The following is a 26,643-nucleotide window of genomic DNA, read 5'->3' on the forward strand; positions in this document are numbered from 1 at the left end:
ATCTACAATGATAACCAGCCTTCTGAAGGACTTCATTACACCATCAACAATTTTTCAGGCCTCTCTCACGCTGCCAACATTCTACCTGCATATGAGTTTCATTCAACGTACAGACGATTTGGGATTTGGGGTATACTTACAGATCCCCATTTCTCTGCAGCTCATAGGGATCTGCTCTGTGGGCAAGAAACTAGGAGCCATTTTTTTTTTTAAATATAGACTTGATCTCAATAACATCTACATAAAATTTTTAAATGTTCTTCAATGCCTACCACAGTGATTTTCAAACCTGGATGTTTATCTAATCCCTTCAGAAGATCTTTAAAAATACAGATTCCTGAATCCTATCTCAGAGTTTTTGAATCAAAACGTTCTGGGACAGAGACTTGGAAGATCCCCAGGTGACCCACATGAAGCCAAATGGCATTTGGAGAACTGAAAGCTTACACTAAACCTTATCCTTAAGCAAGACTAATCTAATTCATTTGAGAAACGAAAGCTTTTTAAATGTAAGCTTACAAGAAACATTCTTCAGTGGGCTCCAGTCACTCCACTCTGTGTGACCAGAGAAATGAGGATCGTCAACATAGCATCTAATTCCCACAGAATGAGTGGCGCACTCCAAGGGCATGTCTGAGGTCCAACTCCAGTGATGAACTGTATCTTTACCATTCACAGTTGTGTTGTGGGTCACCTAAAAAATGAACACAAACACAAAATAAGATTTCTAAGTAGTGATATGTTCTGCTTCCTTAAAAAACACAATAGACTGTATACAATCACCACTAAGTTAAAGGCTTGCCCTTGTGTACAACCATCTTGGTTTTCTATAAGGCATAATAGGAGAGTTACAGGAACAATAATCATGATTCATTTATGTTTACTTCTTTTTTTAAAATTCCAGCATAGTTAACATACAGTGTAATATTAGCTTCAGGTGTACAATATAATGACTCAACAATTCCATACAACACCCAGTGCTCATCACGACCAGTGCACTTGTTTACTTCTTCAGCTTTAGGCTCCACTGCATGATTATACATGATGTTAATATTCCAAAACATTCAACACAGTTCACAGAGAAATGTACCATTGCCAAAAATGATCTCCACTTTTCGTCAAGAAAAAAAATTAATGGGTTTGTACTTCCAAGAGTTAAAGGCAAAGAAAGGAACAGCACCTCAACAAAATAACTGTTTCAGATCAGATTTGTTTTTATATGCAGCTTATAATAAGATAAAATATTAATCTCAACTGTGAAAAATGGGAAGGATTTCAATAAAATATCAAAGATCTACTAAAAGAAACCTTGGGAGCTCCAGTTAAAGACAACAGATTAAATAACTGTATTTCCTTTTATCTTCTGAAATCTTTCTAAAATGAAAGTACACAGATTTTTTTTTTTCTAAGGCATAGATGCACAAAGGCAAAAACCAGAAGAAACAACACCAATGAAATTCTGGATATTGGAGAGCTGATGGACAACTAATGGACTCAGAAGACCTGAGAAAGCTGAATCTTAAGCCTCCAATGGGAAAGGCAGAAACCACCTGATTTCTCTCATGGAAATGCCAAAGGGCTCAGGAAGGGGTTGTACCAGACTCCCCTAGAAATGCAGTGAAGGTGAGGCGCAGAACAGAAGACTGCTTGAAAGTTGAAGAGATTTTAGGTACCCGGATTTCCCTCCCACATTCTGTGCTACCAAAAGACTACCCTTCTTCATCTTGGCAGAATGGAGATTTATGATCTGGAAAAGTAAAACAATACCTCTGGAATGAAGAATCTCAGAAAGAGCAGAGAATGGGAAATACTGTACCCAAAACAAGGGGATTACTAACCTATGCACTATGAAGGCTGGGGTGCTCCTGCCTCCTTCTCCTACTCAGCCCTCAGGATACTGATGGCAGAGTTGCTACTTACCAGGTAGGAACCTAAATCAACTTTTCTGGGGCATATGAACAGGTCAAGATAAAAATCTAAAAAAATAGTATTAAGATTTTGTCAACTAGCCTGGTGTGATTCCGCCCTGCACGGCTGTTCTGTGCAACAGTAGTCGTTTATCTCCGTCCGCCTTCTCTTCCACCTAAGTGCGTGCCACCACCCCATGGAAGATTCGATGGACATGGACATGAGCCCCCTGAGGCCCCAGAACTATCTTTTCGGTTGTGAACTAAAGGCTGACAAGGATTATCACTTTAAGGTGGATAATGGTGAAAATGAGCACCAGTTATCTTTAAGAACGGTCAGTTTAAGAGCTGGTGCAAAGGATGAATTGCACATTGTTGAAGCAGAGGCAATGAATTAAGGCAGTCCAATTCAAGTCACACTGGCAACTTTGAAAATGTCTGTACAGCCAACGGTTTCTCTTGGGGGCTTTGAAATAACACCACTTGTGGTCTTACGGTTGAAATGTGGTTTAGGGCCTGTGCATATTAGTGGACAGCACTTAGTAGCTGTGGAGGAAGATGCAGAGTCAGAAGATGAAGAGGAAAAGGACGTGAAACTCCTTAGTATATCTGGAAAGCGTTCTGCCCCTGAAGTGGCAGCAAGGTTCCACAGAAAAAAGTAAAACTTGCTGCTGATGAAGATGATGATGAAGATGATGACAACGACGATGATGATGATGATGATGATTCTGATGATGAGGAAGCTGAAGCAAAGGCTCCAGTAAAGAAATCTATATGAAATACTCCAGCCAAAAATGCACAAAAACCAGAATGGAAGACTCAAAACCATCAACACCAAGAACAAAACGTCAAGAATCTTTCAAAAAACAGGAAAAGACGCCCAAAACACCGAAAGGACCTAGTTCTGTAGAAGACATTAAAGCAAAAATGCAAGCAAGTACAGAAAAAGGTGGTTCTCTTCCCAAAGTGGAAGCCAAGTTCATCAATTATGTGAAGAACTGATTCCGGATGACTGACCAAGAGGCTATTCAAGATCTCTGGCAGTGGAGGAAGTCTCTTTAAGAAAATAGTTTAAACAGTTTGTTAAAATTTTCCATCTTATTTCATTTCTGTAACAGTTGATACCTGGCTGTCCTTTTTATAATACAGAGTGAGAACTTTCCCTACCGTGCCTGATAAATGTTGTCCAGGTTCCATTGCCAAGAATGTGTTGTCCAAAATGCCTGTTTAGTTTTTAAAGATGGAACTCCACCCTTTGCTTGGTTTTAAGTATGTATGGAATGTTATGATAGGACATAGTAGTAGTGGTGGTGGTGGTCAGACAAATGGAAATGGTGGGGAGACAAAAATATACATGTGAAATAAACTCAGTATTTTAATAAAGTAAAAAAAAAAAAAAAGATTTTGTCAACTAGATAGCCATCCTAATCACCTATAATGAAGCCCCAGTCAAAAGTCCCTGGGCGGCAAACAAAAGTTCCAATTAGATTTAAAAAAAAAAAAAAAATTTAACAGTCACTCACTTAAATGTGAGCAGCAATGAAGATGACCAGAAATTGGAGAAAAAGTTCTAATATGAGAGTCAAAGATCAAAACAAAGAAAAAAGCAACTTGAAGAAAGAGACTATACAGAAAGAAAAAAAATTAAATAACTGATACCCTCAGAGATGAGATATTGCATCCATAAAACAAACAGAACAGACAAAAGGGATCTCTTGTACATTTAAAAAAAAATCTATTAATAGAAATTCAATAGCAGCAATGCAAGATAAAGTTTAAGAAAAACTGTTCAGGAAATAGAGCAAAATAAAATTACAGATGGAAAGTAGGAACAATTAAGAACATTAGAGGACCAGTCCAGAAGGTCCAATTTCTGGAGAATTTCTGTAAGGAAAAAAAATTAAAAAAGGAGAACAGATATGAAGAAATCAGAGACATAAGACATAAAATAAGAAAATTTCCCAAGCTGACAGACATGTGTTTTCAGACTGAAAGGAGCCCAATGACTGTCTAGTACAACAAAGGAAGACAGACCCACAAGAAGCAGCAGATGGAACAATGTCTTCCAAATCTTGAGAAAATTCCCCAACCTACAATTCTATACCCAGCTAAAGTAGCAATCATGAATGAGTGCAAAATAGACATTTTTAGAAATGTCACATCTTAATAAATTCATCAGGTAGCATTTTACACTCCCATCAGAAGTGTATGAAAGTTCCAATTGTTCTGCATCTTCTCAATATTTGGAATTGACAGTCTTTTAAATTTTGTTAGCAACCAATTTAAATTAAAAAAAAAATAAAGTATATCTGCAAGCTACCATTATAGGTAGCAGAGAATATTTATAATAAATAGCAAATACCTACTAGAACATATGCTTCCATCAAAATGAGGAAATAAGAGGAAGAATTCAGGAAAAAGAGGATCCATCACAAGAAAAAGGTAAAAGGAATCCCCTGGATGATGATGGAGACCCCCTGGTCCACAGCTTCCTGAGAAATGTGCCAGGAAAACATAGAGATTTGTCCTAAATGGCTTATGGGTATACCTAGGTATTAATCTCTTCAAACCTAGGGTTGGCTGGTAGGAGTGGAGACAGCTGGAGCTCCTGAGAAACCTCTGCCCACAAGAGTCCTCAGCTATTTACCACACTCTTGCTCTACCAACATTATACCTATGTGAACCCTATGTAAGCAGGGTTGAGAGGTAAGCCAGAAGGCCTCAGAGAGAGCTATTCACAAACATTCAGCTGATAAAATACTAGTGTGTTTGAACATTTCAACAGGAGATTCATACAACTTGGAGAGAATTTAGGATTGAATTAATGGGGTACAAAAATAAAACTAAAAATACAAGACAATACAAGAAACTGTAGCCCCCAAAAAGGAAAATAATAGCATATGCTACTTGGTTTAGCTGTGGATAGTGTTTATATAACTATAATACAATGAATGCCAGTCTACCAAACATTATCACAGAATGATAGAACAATACACGAAAAAGATGGGAAATGTGAGAGAGAGAGAGCAAGCACGCCAGCATGCAAGTGTGCACGCCCAGGCCAGGAGGTGAGGGGACTAAATTCTCATCTCCCACTGTTACAATAAAACACTGCTCAAAACTGAAAAGAAAAATTAAGGAAGAGCAACATAAGCATGCTATCTGGACAACGGAAATACATAATAAAAGAAACAGCTAAAAGAACTGAAACTTGTTGTTTACATGAAGAGCAAAATGGGAGGGGCCGAGGGTGCTGCAAAGCTCCCAGGTTGTCACTCCTATCCTGGTCCCTGCAGTGCGCAGCTTCCACGCCCATATGTGAGGCGACGGGCAGAAACCGTCAAGTTCTAATTGAAACACCAACGTGTAGTATTCTTGATTCTTACACAATCACAAAATAATAGCGAAGTGACAGGTCATAAGCAACTCTGCCTTAAATAGTGGTATTAATAACATATAATTACAAACAGAAAGGTCACATTTTACTACAGACCTGCATCACTTGCCCTCTCATGTTTCACTTTTTAAAAATTCATTTGTTCTATTTCTATTTTTCTGGCCCCGTGCTGTATTTCCCCATATAGGTTCTTCTTCAAAGATCAGATCCCCAAAAGTACTACTTTGCCACTGCCATCTTGTGATGCATCTTGTGGCAATGAGTTACAGCACCTTAAAAATAGTATTTCCATTTCTTTATGCTTAATTTCACTTACACTTCCAAGAGTAGCCCTCTTATTCTAGCATCCCTTAGCCCCCAAAGGAAGTAATGACAACTAGTAGGTGTTTAGCAGCTTTATAGATATCGGCACCATTTACTAAAGTAAATACTTGACACCACTTCACAGATGAGAAAAAGGAGGTTTTGGGAAGTTACCCGAAGCCACTAAGTGGTAACCCACCCAGCACAAAGTGTCAGGCCATCATAAAGAGCTACACGGTACAATTTCAGATAAGCAGAAGTTTTAAGACAACTGTAGCAGAGCTGTAGCAAAGCTAACTCCACATCAGATCGACAGGGAAGAGCTGCCATTAAAATTCAAGAAAAGAGAGGGCACTTTAGGCTGAGGAAATCAGGATGGGCTTTAAAATAAGGGTAAGATTTGACTCAGTCTTGAAGTGTACCTTCAATTTGCACAGGTGCCAAGGAAGGGAAGGCATCTTATACAAAAACAAATATATCTATTTTGTAACAGAAACTGCAGTGGTTAAGAAAGAGCACAGAGTCCTGGCTCCACCACTTCATGTCTTCCTGTGTCTCTGTAGCTTCATCTATAAAATGGGGATGATGCTGACCGTGCCCCCCTCGCAGGTCTGTGGTGAGGATGCACGGAACGACCACGTACGGAGCTTTGAGAGCACCATCAGCAACGGAAGCACTGTGCGCACGTGCACGCTAGCTACAGTTACAGCTGCCACTCACTTACGAATGTAATACACAGGGTCAGACAGGAAAACCGAGACAACAACTATGAAATACAGAGTCATCCTATTTTTTATCTTTACAATCTGGCTTACCTATGTATTTGGGCAAATAACCGTAAAATCATGAGATAGTCTTCTAATTCTTAAATCTCTAACTAAGCGTATTTCAAATCCATTGAGGGGGAAAAGAGTAAAAGGACAAAAAAGGGAATTCCCACATACCAGCTGTCAAAACATTTCACTACTATTCCCCATTCTCCTTTAGATTAAGAGAAAACTGAGACAGATCATAAGGAATCCATTCAGCAACAAAATTTTTTAAAAAATAAGAGAAAAAAAGCATAAAAGTAAGAACGTTATTTCAGATTCAGATAAATTCAAACTTAGTAGCTTATACAAAATTTCTCTACAATTACTATGACTAAATATGTTTCAAAACGTTTTTATGTTTATAGTATTAGACAAAAGTAAAAATAATAGTAAATTATATGTATACATTTATTTCATTTATGTGAAAACATGCACATAAAAAAAGCTGGACAGAAACACAAAAATAACATTTACTGTGGTCAAGTGGTGGAATCATGGATTATTCCTCCCTTAATTTCCTAAATTTACTATAATTGGTAAGTAATACATTATTTTAAGTTATACATTATTTTAATAGGTGATTTGAGTGATAGCACATAGTTTTTAATGAACCCTGAAAGGATATTTGATCTACTTAACAATATAAAAGTTCACTGATACCACCTTAAAAATCTTTTAAAAATTACTTGGTTTCTTTAATGTCACAGGAAAAAAAAAAATCTATTTTGGTTCAAACTTACTAATTTTACAATTTCCATATTTTCTTTACGTAGAATTTTAATTTCCCAGATGACATTTAAATGATATGGAAAAACAGAGCCTCTGTCATTCCACTTTAGGTGTAATGTGGAAGTTGAGAAATCAGCAGACAAATTCAAGATCTCTGGAGTGTCTGGAATTAAGGCTTGAAAAAAAGAAAACAAAAGACATGACTCAGTAAAGTAAATAATGGTTTTTCATATTGTAATTCCATTAATCAACTAATTTTAAACTCTATTCCTTCTTGATCAAAAAATAATCAAAAACTAAAAGCAAACTCTCGGGACGCCTGGGTGGCGCAGTCAGTTAAGCATCCGACTCTTGATTTTGGCTCAGGTTATGATCTCAGGGTCGTGAAACGGAGCCCCTCATCCAGCTCTGCACTGGGCATGGAGCCCTCTTAAGATTCTGTCTCCCTCCACCCTTCCCCCTGCCTTGTGCACGCTCTCTCTCTCTTAAAAAAAAAAAAAAAAGTAAACTCTCAAAGTGATTACTGAAAAAAAGAGAATATATGTATTTAGTTGCATAAGCAGTTCCCAATGATTCATCCGTCAAATCTGAGAAAATTATTATCAAATCCTAATACGTCTTCTAATACAAATAGCCACTGGGTTCCTACAAAACTCTAGTGTCATCAGTCTGGAATCTGTAAGGAGGCAACATCAGAGAGAAGTAAAGGAGCTTCCTCTGTATGACTGTAGGTCGGGCCTAAGAAAATGATGGAATGAGGAAAGCCTGCTCTCGTAGAGATCTCCATCTGTTTTCTCTGATGCTGGCAGAAGTCACCCACTTGGGGATGCTATGAGCCATTCCTGGTATAGGTATCTGTAAACAGCAGCAAGACCACAGGAATGACCATGGCATTGAGTGAGGGAGCCAACAGGGTACTGTGCAGAGGTGGGAAGTACTCAGCAGGATAGGAAGTCCATCAGAAAGGCTAGGTAAGCTGTGGCGTGCAGGGCTCTGAGAGAGATAAGGTGATTAAGTGGGAGACCACTGGGGAAAGGCTGACCAGAGTAGCAAGGATACGGATCATGACACATCAGCACGTGCATGAAGGATATGGAAAAGGAAAAACTCTGATGGGCATTTCAAAGAAATGACAGGATCAAAGAAATGAAGGATTAGTATAATAAGAAAGGGAAACATCTAAGATTTCCTCAAGTTTCTAGCCTAGAAAGCAGGCAAAAGGAATCACGGACATTGTGAAGAAATGCGAGAGACAGGCTACTGATGACCAAGCGTCAGGGAAGGGACAGAAGGTCAGTGGAGGGGTCTGCTGACAGTGAGTGAGAACGGGGCCCACCAGCACCATGGACACAGACTCAAGAGGAACTCGCTGAGTGTAGCTGAAGAAAGAGGCTTGAACGCACGACTCAAAACAGCCGAAGCCTGTTTGAGAGCTGAGAACTACCGATAGACAGTCACACCTTCAAGGAACCAGAGAACTCCAGCAAGAATCCTGAGGCAGAAGGAAACCAGAGAAGATCCAGCACTGCTGAGACTAAAAGAAATGGGTTGTCATTGAGGCCAAATCAAAGAGTTCATAGAAGAAAAGTGAGAAAAGACCACCAGCACTGTCACTGGTGATAAAGAAGTCTGGGAGCACAGAGGGCTCTGAAGCTGCAATACGAAAGGTAAAGAAAAAAACCATGCTCAAGGACAGGGAGAAATGGTAAAAAAAAAAAAAAAAAAAAAGGAGGTGGGGGCAAAAAAGTAAGGTATTCTTTAAAATCTTCAAGTCTCCCTACCTGAAAGGGATGAGTAAATTATTCAATGAGAAACACGTAAGGTGTGAGCCTGTTCCATTGTATGAAACATAGGCTTTCTGGTATGAAGGGCAGACAAGATGGGGACTCTGTCTTGCATGTTCTCTCTTCCAATCACAGTAAGTGAAGGTAAGTTAAGACAACTCCAGAGACACATGCTCTTGGCCCATCCCTATCCTAGCACTGCCCCATGAAGCACAAGGGCCGGTTAAAGGAGTCATGGCAAGCCCAGACTGCAGGACTTTACAGAGGTAGGGTAGCTGAGTGTGCTAAGTAACAACAATGGCAGAGCAAACCAATATAAATTAGTCTTGGAAATTAAAAACAAGTTCTTACTAAATTTAACTAAAATGTGCTGGCCACAGTGCTCTGTACTGGATCTGTGTAAAATATCTTTGGCTGGACAGGAAATAGTACCTGTGGCTTCAACTAAACACTATACAGCAAAGTCAACGGTTTCACAGCTACCTAAGGACAGTGGAGGATGCTTTATAGCACAAGTTGTAAGTAGGAGCTGCTTTTAAAACAGAAGGAGCCACTATATCGTATACCTGAAACTAATACAACAAACACTATATGTTAACTGACTGGAATTAAAATAAAAACTTAAAAAAACAAAAACAAAAACAGAAGGAGCAAGAAGTTGCCTTAGTGCCAGGAGAGGGAAAGTTCAAGGTGCCAGTGTGACCACAGAGCAGAGGCTTCTGAGAACACAGTTCTTTCAAATGCTTCAGGCTGTCATGATACAGTAACTTAAAAATTATGAAACATGGGAGCATTTACACCAAGGCAATATTTATCTATCAAAATGCTCCCTCCCTGGAAAGTACACGTAATTTACATTTTATCTAAACAGAAGTGAGCTATTCTTCAAAACACAAGTCATAGCCAATAAATATTTCAAGCCAAAAGACAATAACAATCACAATTACGCAAATGAAAGGATTAAACACACACACATAGTACACTTCATACTTCACAGTATACTTCCTCGCAGTAAAATGGAAAGTTTCCCTAAGATCCCACAAACTATTATCTGCATTTCTTTCCAGCTAAAATAGACACTTGAGGACAATATTTTCTAGAAGACACTTTTCAGCTGGGAAATAAATTTAATCACTTGTGTTTGTTTATTTTTTAAAGCTAGTACATCTTTACTCATAGCCTCCATGCTCTTCTTGCTTAAACATCAGAGGATGGGAGCTTTCCCAGCTCATTTATAGGATCCACATTATTTATTCTGTCTCAGCCAGATCTTATTTTCAGGTTATTTTAAGAAACTTAGACACTAGAAGTCTTACAAAGACTTATTTCTGTGTTTGCCCTTGTCAATTAGAAGATGAAATACCTTGTTTGCTTTATATGTATAGTGCTGAAAGCATCTGGAGAAAACTTAATTTCTCAAACTTTAATTCAGTAGCAAATTGCCAAAATCCCAGATCCTCTAAGGCACAGGTACACTATCATTTCATACCTTCTCCCAAACAGTAGATACTCAAAAGATTTGCTGATGCATCCACCTCCTTTTTATATTCATCTAGTTTGCTCTTCAATTTTCTTATCAGTATTATCATAGTAATAATAGTAATATCTTATTATTGAGATACTATTAATCTAATATTCTAATCATAATCAAACCCAGTATTATTAAAAATGCTATCAACAAATTATATGATATGTAAAAACAATGAACTATTCATCTAGTAAGTCATCTAGAATCTGTCCTGATTTGCCCTTCTAATTCTTTCTGTCAAACACTGTCATCTTCAAGTAGCTTCCCAGGCAGAACCTTCTCAGTACCTGCTGAAAAATCAAACACCACAATCTGGCTCTCTCACAGAGTCCTGGGGGATTTTTTAAAAATCTGGAATAAAACTAAGTTAGATTCCTTATACTTTACTACAAAATAATTCCAGATGAGTAAAAGATTTAAATCGAGCATGATAACAAAATCAAAAGCTCAAAGAAAAAATAGTGAAAGATTCTATTTATATAAAAATGAAAACCAGGAAGTTTAAATTTTAAACTTGGAAAATTATTTGTAGCAAATATGATAGAATTAATAACCATAATATAGAGAGCTCTTATGAACCGATGAGGGAAAAGCTGAGTTTCAACACGAGAGAAAATTGAGAAAGGATACAGACAGTTCAGAAAAGAATAAAAATGATAACTTTTTAAAAAAGAAGTAATCACAGAAATGCAAAAACAAAGTGCTATAATTGGGGGGCCATCAGATTGAAATGGCAAAACTAAGAGAAATGGACAATACCTAGTCTTAGCAAGAAGTAAAGAACAGGGAGCCCCTCTAATAGGACATTTGTGGAAATGCAGAGAGACTCGGAAGTTTTAAAAAAACAATTGGCAATGGATATTAAAAGTCCTAACAAGGGGATTATGTTTAATGCAGCATTCCCAATTTTAGGAATTTAGCCTAAGGAAATGGAAACATACGTGTGCAAAACAGGCTCATTAAAGCATTGATTATAATACTGAAAAACCAGAAATAAAAATCTCAATGTTAACAATCAATCACTTAACATAATCATGGTACCTCCATTCAGTGGAATACTACGCAGCCTGTAAAAATAATAGAGATTTAGATAACAAATTAAAAAATCTATGTCTTCTGTTAAGCAGGTTATAAAGTAATACGAAGCTCACTGCTTATATGTATATGCATAGAACATAAATTTAAGCGTCAGCAGTATTTCTCTGTGGGTACTGAGATCATGGCTGATCTGTACAAAACATTCTCACACAGATCTCACATCCAGCTATACAAAGAACAGAACAAACATGGCTCCCCTTTTTATCTTGAAAGGCAGTGAGGCAGATGTGAAGTTCCTGGAAAGCTTGTTTGTTATTATCCTTTCAGAATCTGTTCTATCTCAGACACAGACCACTCCAAACAGGCATCTCATCTATGAAATTGGACAGGTCACCAAGTTAATTATATTTTTCCCCTTGTTTCAAAGTCAGTCATCCTTATAAGACTCATTATAATATCATTCTGATGCCACACCATAATAGTTGTCAGGAGCGAACAAACCTGCCTCCCCCACCATTAAGAGTCAAGGCTCTTGGGGTTTCTAAGGTCTCACTGTGTAGCAAAATTTCCATCTCCATCAGCCTGGGTCTATTTCATGACTCCACTCAGCCTGTAACCTAGGTCGTAGGCACTCCATCAACACATCTGTAAAAGATGCTCAGCACGTGGGAGGCAGTGGGCTAGGTGCTAAGTGTGGAAGAGAAACTCCCTGCCCTACGTGAACCTATTTTCTTGCGGAAGCGACACACAGTAAGTGCCTTATCACATAATACATTAGTAATGCAACTGTGAGAAATGCCACGAAGGAGAAATACACATTACCTAAGGGAATGTTAAGAAAGGAATAGGGATGGTCAAAGACCACTTCATAGAGCACGGGACACTTGAGAAATTCTGAAAGGTATGGAGGAATCAATGAGGCGAAGAGGTGACGAGAAAAGTATCCAAATGTGGAAAGGATCGTGAACTCTGTGACATCTACTTTTGATTGACTAGACGGCAGTCGGCTTCCTTCCCAATCTTGGCTGCGTTCTATAAGCCACAGTATGGTTGCTGGGGAAATGCAAGCATTAGTCTAACAACTGACATTCAAGAGAAGAGTAAATTTCTGCCAATTATAAAGCACTGCAATACTAAGCACAAAGGCACTGTGCTGAGTTCTTTTTTCTTAAGATTTTATTTATTTGAGAGAGAGTGGAAGAAAGAGAGAGCACAGAGGGAGAGGGAGAAGCAGACTCGTCACTGAGTAGATCCTGGGGCTCGATCCAGGACCCTGCGATCATGACCTGAGCCAAAGGCAGACGCTTAACCGACTAAGCCACCCAGGCACCCCCGTGCTGAGTTATTTTCAAGTCAATTTTCTTTTCAAATACTTACAGACATTTTTTTCATTTAGTGTGAATTTACTTATAAGATTTCCAAAATCATACAGACGGTTTATTGTTATTTCATGATCACCAGGTAAAAGAGCAGGGATTTGAGTATTTGTTTTCTCTGATTGATAACAAGAATGAGACCTGCAATAGAAAAAAAAAATCAAATTTTAATTAGCAGATAAAATTAATAGTGCAACTTTCACAAAAACATGATTAGCATAAAATGTGCTGGAAAGTATGTTCTTCCGTACAAAAACATGATAGGTTATACTGCATCTAAAGACTGAAAAAAGAGAGGGTACTGTAAGTGCATCAATGCGGAAGATGAATAACCAGACTGCACCAGAAAGTCCAGTGATAAGCAGAAATGATTATTTCAAGAAGCTCGGGATTTTAGCATGCCCTTCAAACTCCCACCAACCTTCCCTCGGCAGCCTTACCTGGCGCCGCGCACCCCTGCCCGGCTACAGCCCTGCACCTTTATACAACACCATCATGCGGTCTCAGGCTGAGATGGTGCCCCACAGATACTGAGGACAGGAATGAAACTGGCTGCTTGTGGCCCTCAAACACACCCTCAATCTGTCCGCGGCTCCTCTGTTTTGGTCTAAGGTTCAATGTGAACAACACTTTCTCTTCCACTCTGCTTTCAAAACTCTTCCAGTTCCCCACCCATATCTCTTGGACAAAAGTCGGTTTTCTCCCCTTGGTTCCATGGCCCTACCTTCACAGAGCACATTTACATTCTTTTTATTGTCCTTCATGTACACTTCTAACTTCCCATGCCAATCAGAGCTCAAGCAGAGGGACTCGGCAGTGCCTCGTGTGCCCCTGCCCAGCACCCCGCGCAGACCTCTTTACATTTACTCCAGACTCCGACTTAAACAGGTCAGCTTGCCTCCTGTCACCCTCACAGGGGGAGGCTTCCTTAGGTGCCACTAACACAAAACCACTTGAATTTGCTAAATCATGCAATTTTGTAAGTTCATGCCATGGAACCCATATTCCTTCAGGCTGGAATGTCCTTCTGTCCTTTTTCTGAGAAACGGGGTCTTCACACTCCACAATCACACCTCAGACAGCCTCTCCGGGGCCCCACACTCCTCAGTCAATGCCCCCTCAGCCCTTCACATATAATTTCCGTCAGCACTTAACCCACGGTGATTTGTTTCTGTGAACTCCTGCAGAGCCAGAACAACTTCCTCTCTGTGTGGCCTGAGGTAGTCATTCATGCTATTTACCAAATGTTTCAGGTTCTCCCCTTCTGGATTCACAGCAGGACTGTACTTCCTGCTGAAGCAAGGCAGGCGATGGGACTTTATTTACAGAGAAATGTGAGTGAAATTCACATCTGTCTCTTCTGGAAGGAAGCTCTGGAAGCCAGCGTAGGCTGTGCTCCCTTCTCCTTCTCCTGTCTTCATGCACTGGAGGGTGAGGGACCCCTAGGTTTGGGGCCCCAAGGAGAGGCTGGGGGCAGAGATGCTAGCTGACCCAAGATGGACACAGAACACAAGCAGGAAATAATCCTTTATTTTCACAGCAGAAAATAAGGAAATAGGATTTTAGGGCTTTTTCTGCAACACAACCAAGCTCCTCCTGGTTGACAAACATACCACAAAGCTTAGACTAACGCTCAATAAACCTATACCAAACAGGAAAACAACACCCAAGTAATATTTAAATGCACACTCATGTCCATTTACATGAGGGCCACCCATCAGCAAAAGGGGACTCGGAGCTGCCATGCTCAACTCAGGTGTTGCCAAACCACTCAGAGCCCCGCTGGAATCGGGGAAAGGGAAGAGAATGCTCCAGTTTGCAGAGAGCCCAAAGGCCTCACCTCTAAGCTTCAGAGCTTATGGCCCTCTCCCAGATTACCTGAGAGGGGAAGGTGGGGTGATAGAACCTGCTGCTGGCCTCCTAATGTCCTTTCTTTCCCTTAATAACTCAAACTCACGGTTTATCCAGGCACATTGCCCCGCCTCTTATGCAAATAGGCTTCATCATTTGACTAAATTCTGCCAATGAGATGCAAGCAGAGGTGTTGTGTGGGACTTCTTAGAGGTCTCCTTAAAGGAAAGCATCCTTTTCGGGGCGCCTGGGTGGCTCAGTTGTTAAGCGTCTGCCTTTGGCTCAGTTCATGATCCCAGGGTCCTGGGATTGGGTCCTGGGATCAAGGCCCGCATAGGGCTCCCTGTTCGGTGGGAAGCCTACTTCTCCCTCTCCTGTCCCCCCTGCTTGTGTTCCCTCTCTTGCTGTGTCTCTGTCAAATAAATAAAATCTTTAAAAAAAAAAAAAAAGCATCCTTTTCCTCACTGCCTTCTGGAATGCAGACATAACAGCCACTCCTCAAGCATCCTTGAACCATGAGATCACATGCTAAAGCTGGCAAAGCACCATGATAGAGAGGAACCTGGGTCTCTTATCAACAACCATGCCAGCCTTGAACTGCCTATTCCAGACCTGATGTATTCTGTTAGGCAGAGTCAAAACTTGAACCCAACCAATCTAGACAGATGTTGGTTTGGGACAGACCAGTAAAACTTCCCTATAGTAGATCAGAATCCACAGCATATGAAAGGGGTGTTCTATACAATACTCATATAACACAAAGTTTTGGCCAGGAAAAGGGTTTGTTTCCCTTGATATAAGATTCAGATTTTTTAGGAAATAGAAAGTTAAGATTTAAAATTTCATTAAAAAATTTCTAGAAGCAAATCTCTTCTGCTCTAATATTAAAGACCTTTAGGTTATAGCTATTCATTAACCAAAGTATTTCTATTACCTGTTTTCGATGCAAACTTCATAAACAGTACCATGGGCTGCTCCAGAGGGTGCTTTCCAAGAACAGTCCCACACTTGCAAATTGTTAGTTATACACTTCAAATCACGAGGAGCCCCTGGAGAAGGAAACACACACACACACAAACACACACAGAACATGCTTAATAATTTAACTGCACCATGAAAGGCCAACATATCCAACCACCTTTAGTCATGAGTATGAGCATATGCGCCTGCTCAGGATCCATGTTCTTTGTGCAGGGATGAGCCTGCAGTCACAGAAGGGACTGGTTTTCTATTTCTTTTTGTAGCTTATTTTTTAATAAAAATAAGAGGAAACCAACGGAAGTGGGCCAACCACTAGACCACTTAGGGACTGAGCCTCCATCCAAGTCCCACCTTCAGCCACTACGATAAATGGAGGGAGTCAAGGACGAGACCCAGAGAGGGCCTGGAAGAATTTTATCTCCAATAGCCCCATTTGCCCCCATTCCTCCCCCCGAATAAAGTAACTCTAAGTAAAAATTACGTGTTTCCCATGCCACAAACACAGCTTCTAAGCACTCCTAGCCACGCTGCCCCACTGCCTGTTACCAGACTGCCACCTACATAGAAACCCCACAGCCAATCTTTAAATTTGTATGAAGCAGGGGTGCCTAGGTGGCTCAGTCAGTTGAGTCTGCCTTTGGCTTGGCTCGGGGGTCCTGGGAGCTAGCCCTGTGCTGGGTTCTCTGCTCAGCAGGGAGTCTGCTTCTCCCTCTGCCCGCACCCCTGCTGCAGTCTCTCTCTCTCTCTCTCTCTCTCAAAAATAAATAAAATCTTTAAAAAAATTTTTATGAAGCATATTATATTTAAATAGTAATGAACTCACACAAGTCTCTGAAAAATATGTCTTTTGTGTAGGCCTAAACAACTGACAAGTAACAAATAACTTAGAAGATTGTAATCCTAATAGTATTTATTCATACCTATAAAACAATACTAGGTCACAGAATACATTCGCACCATACAATGAAAAACTGTCATGCTAAAAAGAGAATAAAAAGAAAGGAGGAGGGATACGAGAGGGAGAACAAAAGGAAAAAGGAAGGAGGAGAGGGAAGAAGGGAGGAAATAAAGCAATTAGAGTGTAAAAAAGGTTATTCCATCTCAGACTCTCTCTATAAATGTCTCTGAAAAGGTTTTTTTAATTTTTACACGACTGGCATGACATTTACAGTAGCAATAAATTACAAAGCTACTTATACATGACAGCAGACAAAAACATTAGAAGCATTCACATTAGAAATCATCAGTAACCATACTAAAGTTATTTAACAGTGATCTCGGGGGAAAAGAGGAGATCTGTTTAATTATGGAAATAAGATAAAAACTAAACTCAGGGGCAGAAGGATGATAATGTTCTTTATAGAAATAAGCTAGGTAATAACATCTACACAAACATTCTTAATATTTAAAGGAGATGAACACAACATATTATTAAAGAAAGATATTTCGATTTCATTTATATGACATTCAGAAAAGCAAAATTATAGACAGAAACTAGGCCAGTGCTGGCTTGAGGTAGGGAGAGAGGAACTGAGTACAGAGGAGCATAGGGAATTTTCTGGAGTGGGGAGTGTTCTGTATCTTGATTGTGCTGGTGGTCACATGACTGTACACATTTGTCAAAACTCACAGAATTTTATCCCAAACGGGTGAACTGTATTGTATGTAAATTATACCTTAACTTTTTTTCTGGGGAAAGACTATTTAGATCTATCTTTATGGGCCTTTTTAAAAGAGAACAAGAGTACATAGAAAAAAAAAATGACAAAGAAATGGATTTTTTTTTTTTTAAAGATTTTATTTATTTATTTGACACAGAGAGAGCAAGAGACAGAGAAACAGAGAGCAAGCAAAAGCAGGGGGAACGGCAGGCAGAGGGAGAAGCAGGCTCCCCATTGAGCAAGGAGCCTGATGCGGGGCTCGATCCCAGGACCCCGGGATCACGACCCGAACTAAAGGCAGCCGCTTAACCGACTGAGCCACCCAGGCACCCCGAAATGGATTTTAACCATAAAAAACCTGAAGGAAGGGTTTGATAAAGACACAAGATCACCTCATAATCAAAATAGTAATGGCAAAAAAAAACAGCAACAACATTGCAATCAGTTCATTCTCTAAGGCTCAGACGCACTTACCCCTTTTCTGGCTATTTACTTGGTTCATTAAGTATAGGAGAATACATGTTAATAAGAGCCACTGGAAATCTGAAGTCATCCCCATTCTTTTACTATCCACCATCCAGGATGGTCTTCTCAAACGTAAGGAAAGGTTCATCATCCGTGCAAAGTAGTCAGTCCTAGATGAGGAGAAGAATTGCAAATGGTGTTCAAAGTGCTGCAAAGAGACCTCTTGCACTGTGCACAGCAACCTGGAAAGTGGATACCAACAAATACACATACTGTACGTTAGTAACTCTGCAGACTCTAGACTCAAGCTGCCTTGGCTTTAGGAGATGTGAAGAATCAAACACAACTGTTGCTTTAGGGATCCATTATAGGATAAGTTTTCAAATGATAGGCTTCAAGTTCAAGATTATAACCAAACACATATTTCTCAACTCTCCATTCCAATACTTCTACTACAGTATAGAAAAGCAGTGCATGAAATTGAAGTTTTGACAACTTTCAATGATATATGGAATGACATTTTTAATTTCAATTAATATAGTCATTTATGACAAGTAATATTTTTTTCATTTACATTGTGATAAAAGTTTCTATTTCACGTAAATTTAAATGAAGAAAAAAATTAGGATAAATAATAGTATAGGGGGTCCGCAGATGTGGCAAAAATAGGTCCCAATACACACAAATGACTCAAGTGCAACAAACACTACAACGGGAAAGGGACCACTGGTAGATAAGAGATGTCCACACACGTAGGCGAGCAGGGACTGAAGCCAGTGCGCTGTGGGGAGGGGGCTGCAACGCAGGCGGGCACTGTTCAGCCTAAGAGCTCCCGAGACACTTGTCAGCAAATGACCAGAGAGAGCCGACCAAGTGCCGGGTCCGCATCCAGCACTGGGGGTGCACACGGAACCAAAGTCCTGGCCCTCCAGGAGCCTGGAATCTAGGTGGGAGATACATATACATAAACTACTAAGAAATTTACGATCTTGATATGTGCTTTAAAAACCAGAAGAAGTCGATGTGTGTGAGAGTGTAAGTGAGTCAAAGTGTCACCTGAGCTGAGGCCTGACTAATGAGAAGATGGCGAGGAACAAAGAGAAGCAGCAGCAAACACAAAGGACAAGCTTACTAGGTTCAAAGGTCAGGAGGAGGGGCCCGGCCCAGAGAAAGTGGGCTGGTCAGGCCATGGGGGCCTCCAGGCCACGGAAAGGATTCGGAGTTTAAAACACAACAGTGGATTCTTCTCTCAACCATGTTAATCAGGGGGGGATCCATATCTGATCAGCCCTTTGGAAGATTTCTCTAGCTGCTACATGGAAGGTGGACTCTAGGGGAATGGAGTAGAGGTAGGGAAACCAGAGTCCAGGTGAGATCACCAGTGGTGAGGACTAGGGTTCTAAAAGCAGAGGTGGAAGAGATGGTCAGATTCAGGATCTGTTCTGGAGATGGAGGGTCTTCCCAATGCACTACAGGCAGGGCAGTGTGGTGATTTAAGAACATGGACTGGACATCTGGGCTCTTTCCATATTTTGGCTATTGTGGACATTGCTGCTATAAATATCGGGGTGTGTGTGCCCGTTTGAATTACTATTTTTGTATCATTTGGATAAATACCTAGTAGTGCAATTGCTGGGTCGTAGGGTAGCTCTATTTTTAGCTTTCTGAGGAACCTCCATACTGTTTTCCAGAGTGGCTGCACTTCCAACACGTGGATGGAACTAGAGGGTATTATTCTAAGTGAAAGAAGTCAGGCAGAGAAAGACAAATACCGTATGATTTCACTCATATGTGGAATTTAAGAAACAAAACAGATGAACATAGAGTAAGGAAAGGAAAAAAAAAGTAACATAAAAACAGAGAGGGAGGCAAACCATAAGAGACTTTTAACTATGGGAAAAAAACTGAGGGTTTCTGGAGGGGAGGTGGGTAAGGGGATGGGGTAAATGGGTGATGGGCATTAAGGTGGGCACTTGTTATAATGAGCACTGGGCGTTATATGCAATTGATGCATCACTAAATTCTATCCGTGAAACCAATAATACAATATATGTTAACTATATATGCTAACTTGAATTTAAATAAATCTAAAACAAAACAAAAATGGACTGGGGTTGAATCCTAGCTTTGCCACTCGTTATGAGGCCTTAATCTCCCTGTGCCTCAATTTCTTCATCTGTAAAGTGGGATTGATAACTATATTTCCCGTAAGTTTGTTGTAAAGATTAAAAGAGTAAATATGTGTAAAGCACTTAGCAGAGTGCCACACATGTAGTAATGGTGTAAGTGTATTTAGCGTGTTGTGGGAGATTATAGGGAGAGGAGAGGAAGCAAAGATGGCTACAGATTTGGTGGAAACACAACAATGGATGGGTGGTGGTGCCACTTAAATCCTCTCTGGGTACATGAAGAAGGAGGCAGTGATTTACTGTTTATAGGCTGTTTATAGACGGTCTGTTTATATCAGAGATCTTTCAGGACCTCAACCTTGACATGCTCCTACTTCTGAAACAGAAACAGAGGCATTCCCTACAGAATGTAAAAGAACTACCCAGGAAATGAGAGCAGCTAACAAAGACACAAGTGTCCAAAAGGAAAGGCTTCCACATCTGACACTGAGGGCTTCCTCAGAGTAATGATGTTCCCATCCACTCCAGCTGAATGAGGCCCGCCAGCTGACAAGTGCTCCCAATGCACTGAGAACTCTTGTCAGACTTCATAGTGCCTCATTTTTATACTGAACAGACAACCAAGGATCATAAAACATATAAGCAAAGCCTAAATAAAACAATAAAAGGAAATTCAAAATAAACAGGATCCCTAGAAGGAAAATAAAAATTACTGCCAGAGAGAAAAGGGATAATGTAGAAAAAAGGAAAACTAAAAAACAGAAAAACCATCTCTAAGCAGTATTCTAGAGTGAATATGGCATAGCCCTAAAAACTAGAAGAGGATGAGGATGCTTGGGTGGCTCAGTCAGTTACCCGTCTGTCTTCAGCTCAGGTCATGATCCCAGGGTCCTGGGATCCAGCCCTGCATCGGGCTCCCTGCTCAGTGGGAAGCCCACTTCTCCCTCTCCCTCTGCCTCTCCCCCTGCTTGTGCTCTGTTTCTCTCTCAATTAAATAAATAAAATCTTAAAAAAAAAAAAAAAAACTAGAAGAAGATGCAATGAAAGGAATAATCAGAAATAAAAAGAGCTCTTACAAGTCAAATGTATTGGCTGATATTAAAATTTTTTTAAAGACAGATAAAATATTGAGCAATTTTTCAGGGAAAAAAAAACAAAGACAAAAACAGAACATGTGAGAAGAGATGTAAGAACAGGGACTTGACAGAGGAAGAAAGATCCAACATCTAAATAACTGGAGCCCAAAAAGATAATTCAGAAAACACTTTTCTTAGCAAAAGCAGATGGCAAGATCTCTTCTTGGCTCTTGCTGAGTACTGTCAAAAACTCAGGAGACAAATCTCGGGTAGCTTATATAATTACAACCAAAACAGACACCGGGCACAGACACACATTTCAAAAGTGTTCAACTATTTTCTGGCCGAATGACTCCCTAGTCACTTCCGGTGTCCCTGAGCTTACACAGTAGAATGAAAATGTATCCGTGGAATGTCTGAAATGCCAGTTGCTAAAGTTATAGAATTCCATAGCATGTGCAGGAATAACTGAATAAGAGCCCCAAACATGACCAAACCGTAACTGAAACAATCACAAACCATACTCACTGACTGGCTGAACATCATCTTGAAATGAAAACAGTCCCTCACTACAAGTTTGCACTTGTTCCGGGAAAGAGATGTGTGTCCCATGAAGTCGCAAGACGGGTACGGAGGCTGCCGCGCTCTGGACCAGGTCCAGTGGACGCTGACTCTCATCCTGGCTCCACGGCTAATGAGCAGTGTGACTGAGACAAATCACTTAATCCCTCCCGGCCTCAGGCTCAGGAGCGGTGGCACGGGGGCCAACTCTGCTCGGGGTCCACAGGACACACTTCCCAAAGGTCAGGTGTAATACTGTGCTCCTGCTGGCAGGCCACGGGCAACCAGGCAGACCAGTACAAGGTCAGCGCCAGCAGCAGGTGCCCATCAAGGACACCAGTGAGGAGGTCAGCGGTGGCAGGCCGGGGTGCAGGGTGTGCTCGGGACAGGAGGGTCAATGACAGCGTCACCAACACCTGCTTAACTGAACATAGGCAGGATGAGAAAGAAAACTCTTCTGTCGTTAACATTTATGTAGAAAACAACGGTGAGCGAGTCACTCAGGCCACATGATATTATGCTTGTAATAGATCTGACTTCTCTACTAAGCAAAAATTTCAAATGGACTCACTTGACGCCAGAACAGGACACGAACAGCTTTCTAACGTACTTTAAGGGAAAAAGGACATGTGAAACTTGTCTCTGTTCCCTTCCAACAGAAACTGCCAGATTTTACTTTTTTTCCCCAATACATGATGCCTTGTTCCTAGAGGAGCACACATTTTTAGCGAGTTTTCGAAATTAGGATCACTGTCACTTGCTGCAGCAGCAGGTGCAAATGCACATACCTGGAAGGCAAAACAGGTGACTAATTCTCCACAGGCAGGTGCAAACTGGAGCTCGCCAGCCTAGCCTAGAGGGGGCAGCAGTGGGCCTCGTTCTGCCAGATTTTCTGACTTTTCAAGCCCAGGTAGAAACCTGGGAATTTATATGAAAAACTCAAATTTGTAAATGTTAAGGAACTAATTTGTAGTTTTTAAATTTCTAAATTCTAAAATTTTAAATATTCTAAATTTGCCAAACAAAATATGTCTTCACACTGTATCCCACCCGTGGGTCACCAGTCTGTATCCTATGCAATATAACCATCTTAAAGGATTAAAAAAATGTCGACAAACCTTCTTTTTAAGGAAACTGATCAAGCACAATCAATTTATAAAATTGCTGGAATGGAAAGAAAAAAAAAATCTGTTCTTTGCTTGTTTTGTTTCTTTATGTTGTATCCTGACCTCAGTCTTAGGATGTCGGGAAGACAGGCCAACCCCGTGTGCAGAGCTTTCTGTCCCTTCTTGTGAAAACGGAACATCACAAATGCTTAACTTTCTCCTCAGCTTTGAACACTCTGGTTCCAATCTATGTGAGGTTTCGGTCCTTTCTGCCCAGGATAATTAGAAAAGAGAGCTGAAAGAGGAAAGTAGAGGCAGAGGAGGAGCAGAAACTGTGATCCAGATAAGTTTTGTTTAGTCTGTTTTTTCTTTTTGGTGGGGTAGGAGGGGAGGGAGGTGGGGAGGGAGGGGGAAATGTGGCGGAGAGCTAGTGCATTCTGCTGGCAGGACTCTCTGGCACCAAGGCCAGTGGGAAGGGGCCTGAGAAGTACCTGTTGGGTCAGGAAGACATGAATGACAAGGACCCAGAGCATCTTTTATCTCGAGAACCTATCTTTTTGTCATCCCAATGAGCTACTTCCCTTGTCACTGATTCACAAAAGGAACTGCACACTGGAGGGAGAAAAGCCATTAACTACAAGGCAAGATAAACATGTCTGCAGATCACCAAACCTATGCTGGAATGTTTACCCCTAGCGGGGAAGACTGAATGGAAAGTAAACAGTATCCATATTGCTGATTCATATTCTTAGTCTCCCTTTCTTTATACTCTTTTTCATTAGGGGACAAAAACATTGTTGAAAAACTGGGACCTGCAGCTACTCTCCTAACTGCATTCCTCACCTCCATCTCCCCCCCCCCCCCCCCCCCCCCCCCGGACACAAGATCTTCAGTTCCTGGAGCACTGCCTTTGAAGAAGGCTTTTCAGGAACACATACTTTGCAGTTAGGGAGACACCACTGTATTGTAAAGTGAAGTGTGGGGATCTGAGTGAGACATACCTATGAAAAACACAAACCTGGCCCGTTTGTGAAAGCAGACTGAGACTAGACTGTGTAGGGAGATAGTAAAGGTTCTTTCAGGAAGAGAGAAGCTTGAAGAAAGCGGTGTTTTCAGGGGATTAAGAGACAACTGCAATAACAAAGACATCGTTCTTTGTGAACGATCGATTTTCAGCTGCAAAAAATCTAGTTCTCAAAGAGCCGGCCAAGTACGCAGTACAGTGAATTTACAAAGAGTTATACCAAAGTACATCATTGAGAATAACTGTATAAAAAAATCTTAAGAGCTTCCAGGGAGGGGAAGGCCAGCCATACGGGGCTCGGAAATGAGAGTAGCATGGGACTCTGGACCAGGACTCTGGGACTTGCTGCATGAGCCTCACAAGCCCTCCGCCATCCCACAGGGACAGCGCTAGCGCGATCTGCAAAGCAGGCCGCGGGGGTAGAGGATACCCTGGGTGCGTGGTCCCCAAACATGGTGGGGGAGTGGAGAGGGGACAGCAGACTTCCTGGCACTGAAGGCTAAAGAGAACATCTCCAACATTTCACGTGAAAATTATTTTCACACTTGAATTCTATACTCAAACTACTAATTGAGAGGTTAAAATACATTTTATAAAGATATCCCAGAACTCAAAAGATAAACCTTCCGCCAAAAAAGTGAGGTAGAAAACAAAAAAAATGTGAAAACGAGAAAAATGATCCATGAAACTGTAGCCCCACGCCCTCCCCTCTGATCCTTACTATTTCCAAGCTGCCACATCCCGTTATGACGCCTTACATTTGCACAAATTTTCCTTCTGCCTGGAATTCCTTTCTGTACTGTTCTCTGCCCCCTCCTCTATTCACCTGGGAAGCCCCGGTAGGCAGTAGGAAGAGCCCACCGCAGCGCCTGAGATCCCTTCTGGGATTCCCCAGCAGGTAGGTCAGCTGCTCCTTCTGTTTCCACAATACGTTAATGACCTCTCCATTTCAGGGCTTGCACGAACTATGACGGGGGGCTAGCCCTGCTTCTGTCAAAGAAGGTTTACCAGGACCCAGCCATGCCCATGTGTCTATGTGCTGCCTACAGCTGCTTCCACATTACAGTGTTAGCACCGAGCAGCTTCCACAGAGACGTGCATGACCAGCAGAGCCTAAAATAATCCTGTAACTACCTGGGCCCATACAGAAAGCTTGCTGGTCCCGGCCCCACTGCAGCACTGCCCGATTCTGCAATTCCTCCAGCAGCCGGTGAGAGGATGCTGCCTCCTCTCGGTTCACCGTAAGCCCCCAGGAGCCAGCGCGGTGCCTGGCACTGAGCAGACACACTCCAAAGCTGGCTGATGGCTAACCCCAGCACTCCCAACACCAGAACCCAAGTCAGAGCTGTAGTTCCCAAACCGTGCAAGGCACAGAGGCAAGTGAACTGGGATATTACAGCATAGTTTAAATTTTCAAAGGAAACAAAGCAACATCACTGTCCGAACCTTTAGCTCAAGGTAGTTCAGTTTCAACACCAGCCCACGCTACACTCCTCTCAATGACCTCGTATCTTGCAAAGACAGGGTCACTGGTTACTGTGATAAAACACAGGGACCATCCACTCAAAAAAAAAAAAAGTAGAAATGGAAACGAGGGTGGTGTCCGACCTGTTTCCAAGGTCTGAGAAGCTATGCAGTGCTTCAGAGGTTCACACAGGCGGCTTTTTAAGAATAAAAGAAAAATGGGATTTTTCTTTTAAGCTGTTATGCATTATTTTTCCAAACTGCTACTCAAGTGTCAGGTCATAAATACTAAGTTGTTTGGAATTAATTAGTACTTCATAAGAAGAATTGTTAGGCATTTCTTTTGACCTGGGGGCACTGTAAAAACAGTGAAACACCAAGAGCACGGTGAACCAAAAATGTGGGAATCTAAGAGGCCAGCTCAACTGCCCAGGGATCCCATTATCATACTCTAATCTGAATGTGCACACAGGAAAATAATCCTGAATGTAACTTTGCTGTGTTATAAGAATAGATCTTTGTGGATTCTGCAGGGTAGTGTCTCCCCAGAAGAACTGCAGTTACTTTTTGGTCTGTGACTTTTTTGTTTTTCAGGATCCTGACATTCCTCTCCTTCAGTCTTGGTCATCTCCACTCCAGCGAGGACTTCCCTGTTAATTGAAGAGCCTGCTCACTGTCAACTTCAGCATGTCAAAACAAATTTGAATACATCACTCTCGTGCTTAAAATCCTTTGAAGACTCCCCGTTGCTCCAACATCAAGTTCCTGGCCAGCCTGGTGGACAAAACCCTTCCAACAGTCTTCTTCACTCCACCCTGCAGCGGGCTGACTACCTCCAGCTCCCCACACTCCCCACAGGCCTCGGGGTCTCCCCTCAAACCACTGCCGCTGTGGAATGTGCCCCGTGATGTTCTCCACACCTCCAACTCCTCCTATGCTCCACGCTCCACCGGACGCTCCATCGCACTGACCAGTGACTTCTGCACACTCGCCTCTCCCCTCTGCTGGGCTGTCAGAGGGCCTGGCATGCAACAGCCTTCGATAAATGCTAACAACGTCTACCATACAAATGAACTTGCTTTTGCCTTCTCTCACAAGGGTGAAACACCCTATTATTATAGTAAAGAAACGACCTGAAGGACACTCCTCCTTGCTCCAAAAACTGCCAAGGGATCTTTAACACGCTGGGAAAATGCACAAGAGCAGCTTACCTTCAAAGCCAATCAGGAACAGCTCTATTCCCCAGTAGATGCTTCTCCACACTCCCACCAAGGGCAAGACTTTTTTTTTTTTTTTTTTAATTTTAATCTCTTCCAACTGTTAGGCCATAAATGGCATTTCCTTGATTATGGAGTCAAAAATACCTTTCAGAGGTCTACTGGTAATCTGCAATGCTTTATATGTAAGATGTTTATTCTGTCTTTTGCCCATTTTTCTAATTAGATGTTAAT

The 26,643-nt window shown here is 41.3% G+C and overlaps 1 protein-coding gene and 1 pseudogene across 4 annotated transcripts in view; one reads left to right on the forward strand and one right to left on the reverse strand.

The window, feature by feature from the left end:
- The window catches only part of LIFR (LIF receptor subunit alpha), a 77,864-nt gene that overhangs the window by 35,996 nt on the left and 15,225 nt on the right, over positions 1 to 26,643 (reverse strand). For all 4 annotated transcript variants that reach the window (XM_078066665.1, XM_078066664.1, XM_078066666.1 and 1 more), the window contains 5 exons: positions 17,842 to 18,002; positions 15,660 to 15,774; positions 12,876 to 13,015; positions 7,160 to 7,323; positions 520 to 694 (listed from right to left, as the gene is read on the reverse strand). In XM_078066665.1, the coding sequence (XP_077922791.1) occupies positions 520 to 694; positions 7,160 to 7,323; positions 12,876 to 13,015; positions 15,660 to 15,774; positions 17,842 to 17,983 (736 nt within the window). In that variant the 5' untranslated portion in view covers positions 17,984 to 18,002. The remainder of the gene's footprint in view (positions 1 to 519; positions 695 to 7,159; positions 7,324 to 12,875; positions 13,016 to 15,659; positions 15,775 to 17,841; positions 18,003 to 26,643) is intronic.
- LOC118547546 (nucleophosmin pseudogene) lies at positions 1,993 to 3,326 on the forward strand (annotated as a pseudogene).

Source organism: Halichoerus grypus, chromosome 2 (assembly GCF_964656455.1).
Source record: "Halichoerus grypus chromosome 2, mHalGry1.hap1.1, whole genome shotgun sequence".
Classification (NCBI taxonomy): domain Eukaryota; kingdom Metazoa; phylum Chordata; class Mammalia; order Carnivora; family Phocidae; genus Halichoerus; species Halichoerus grypus.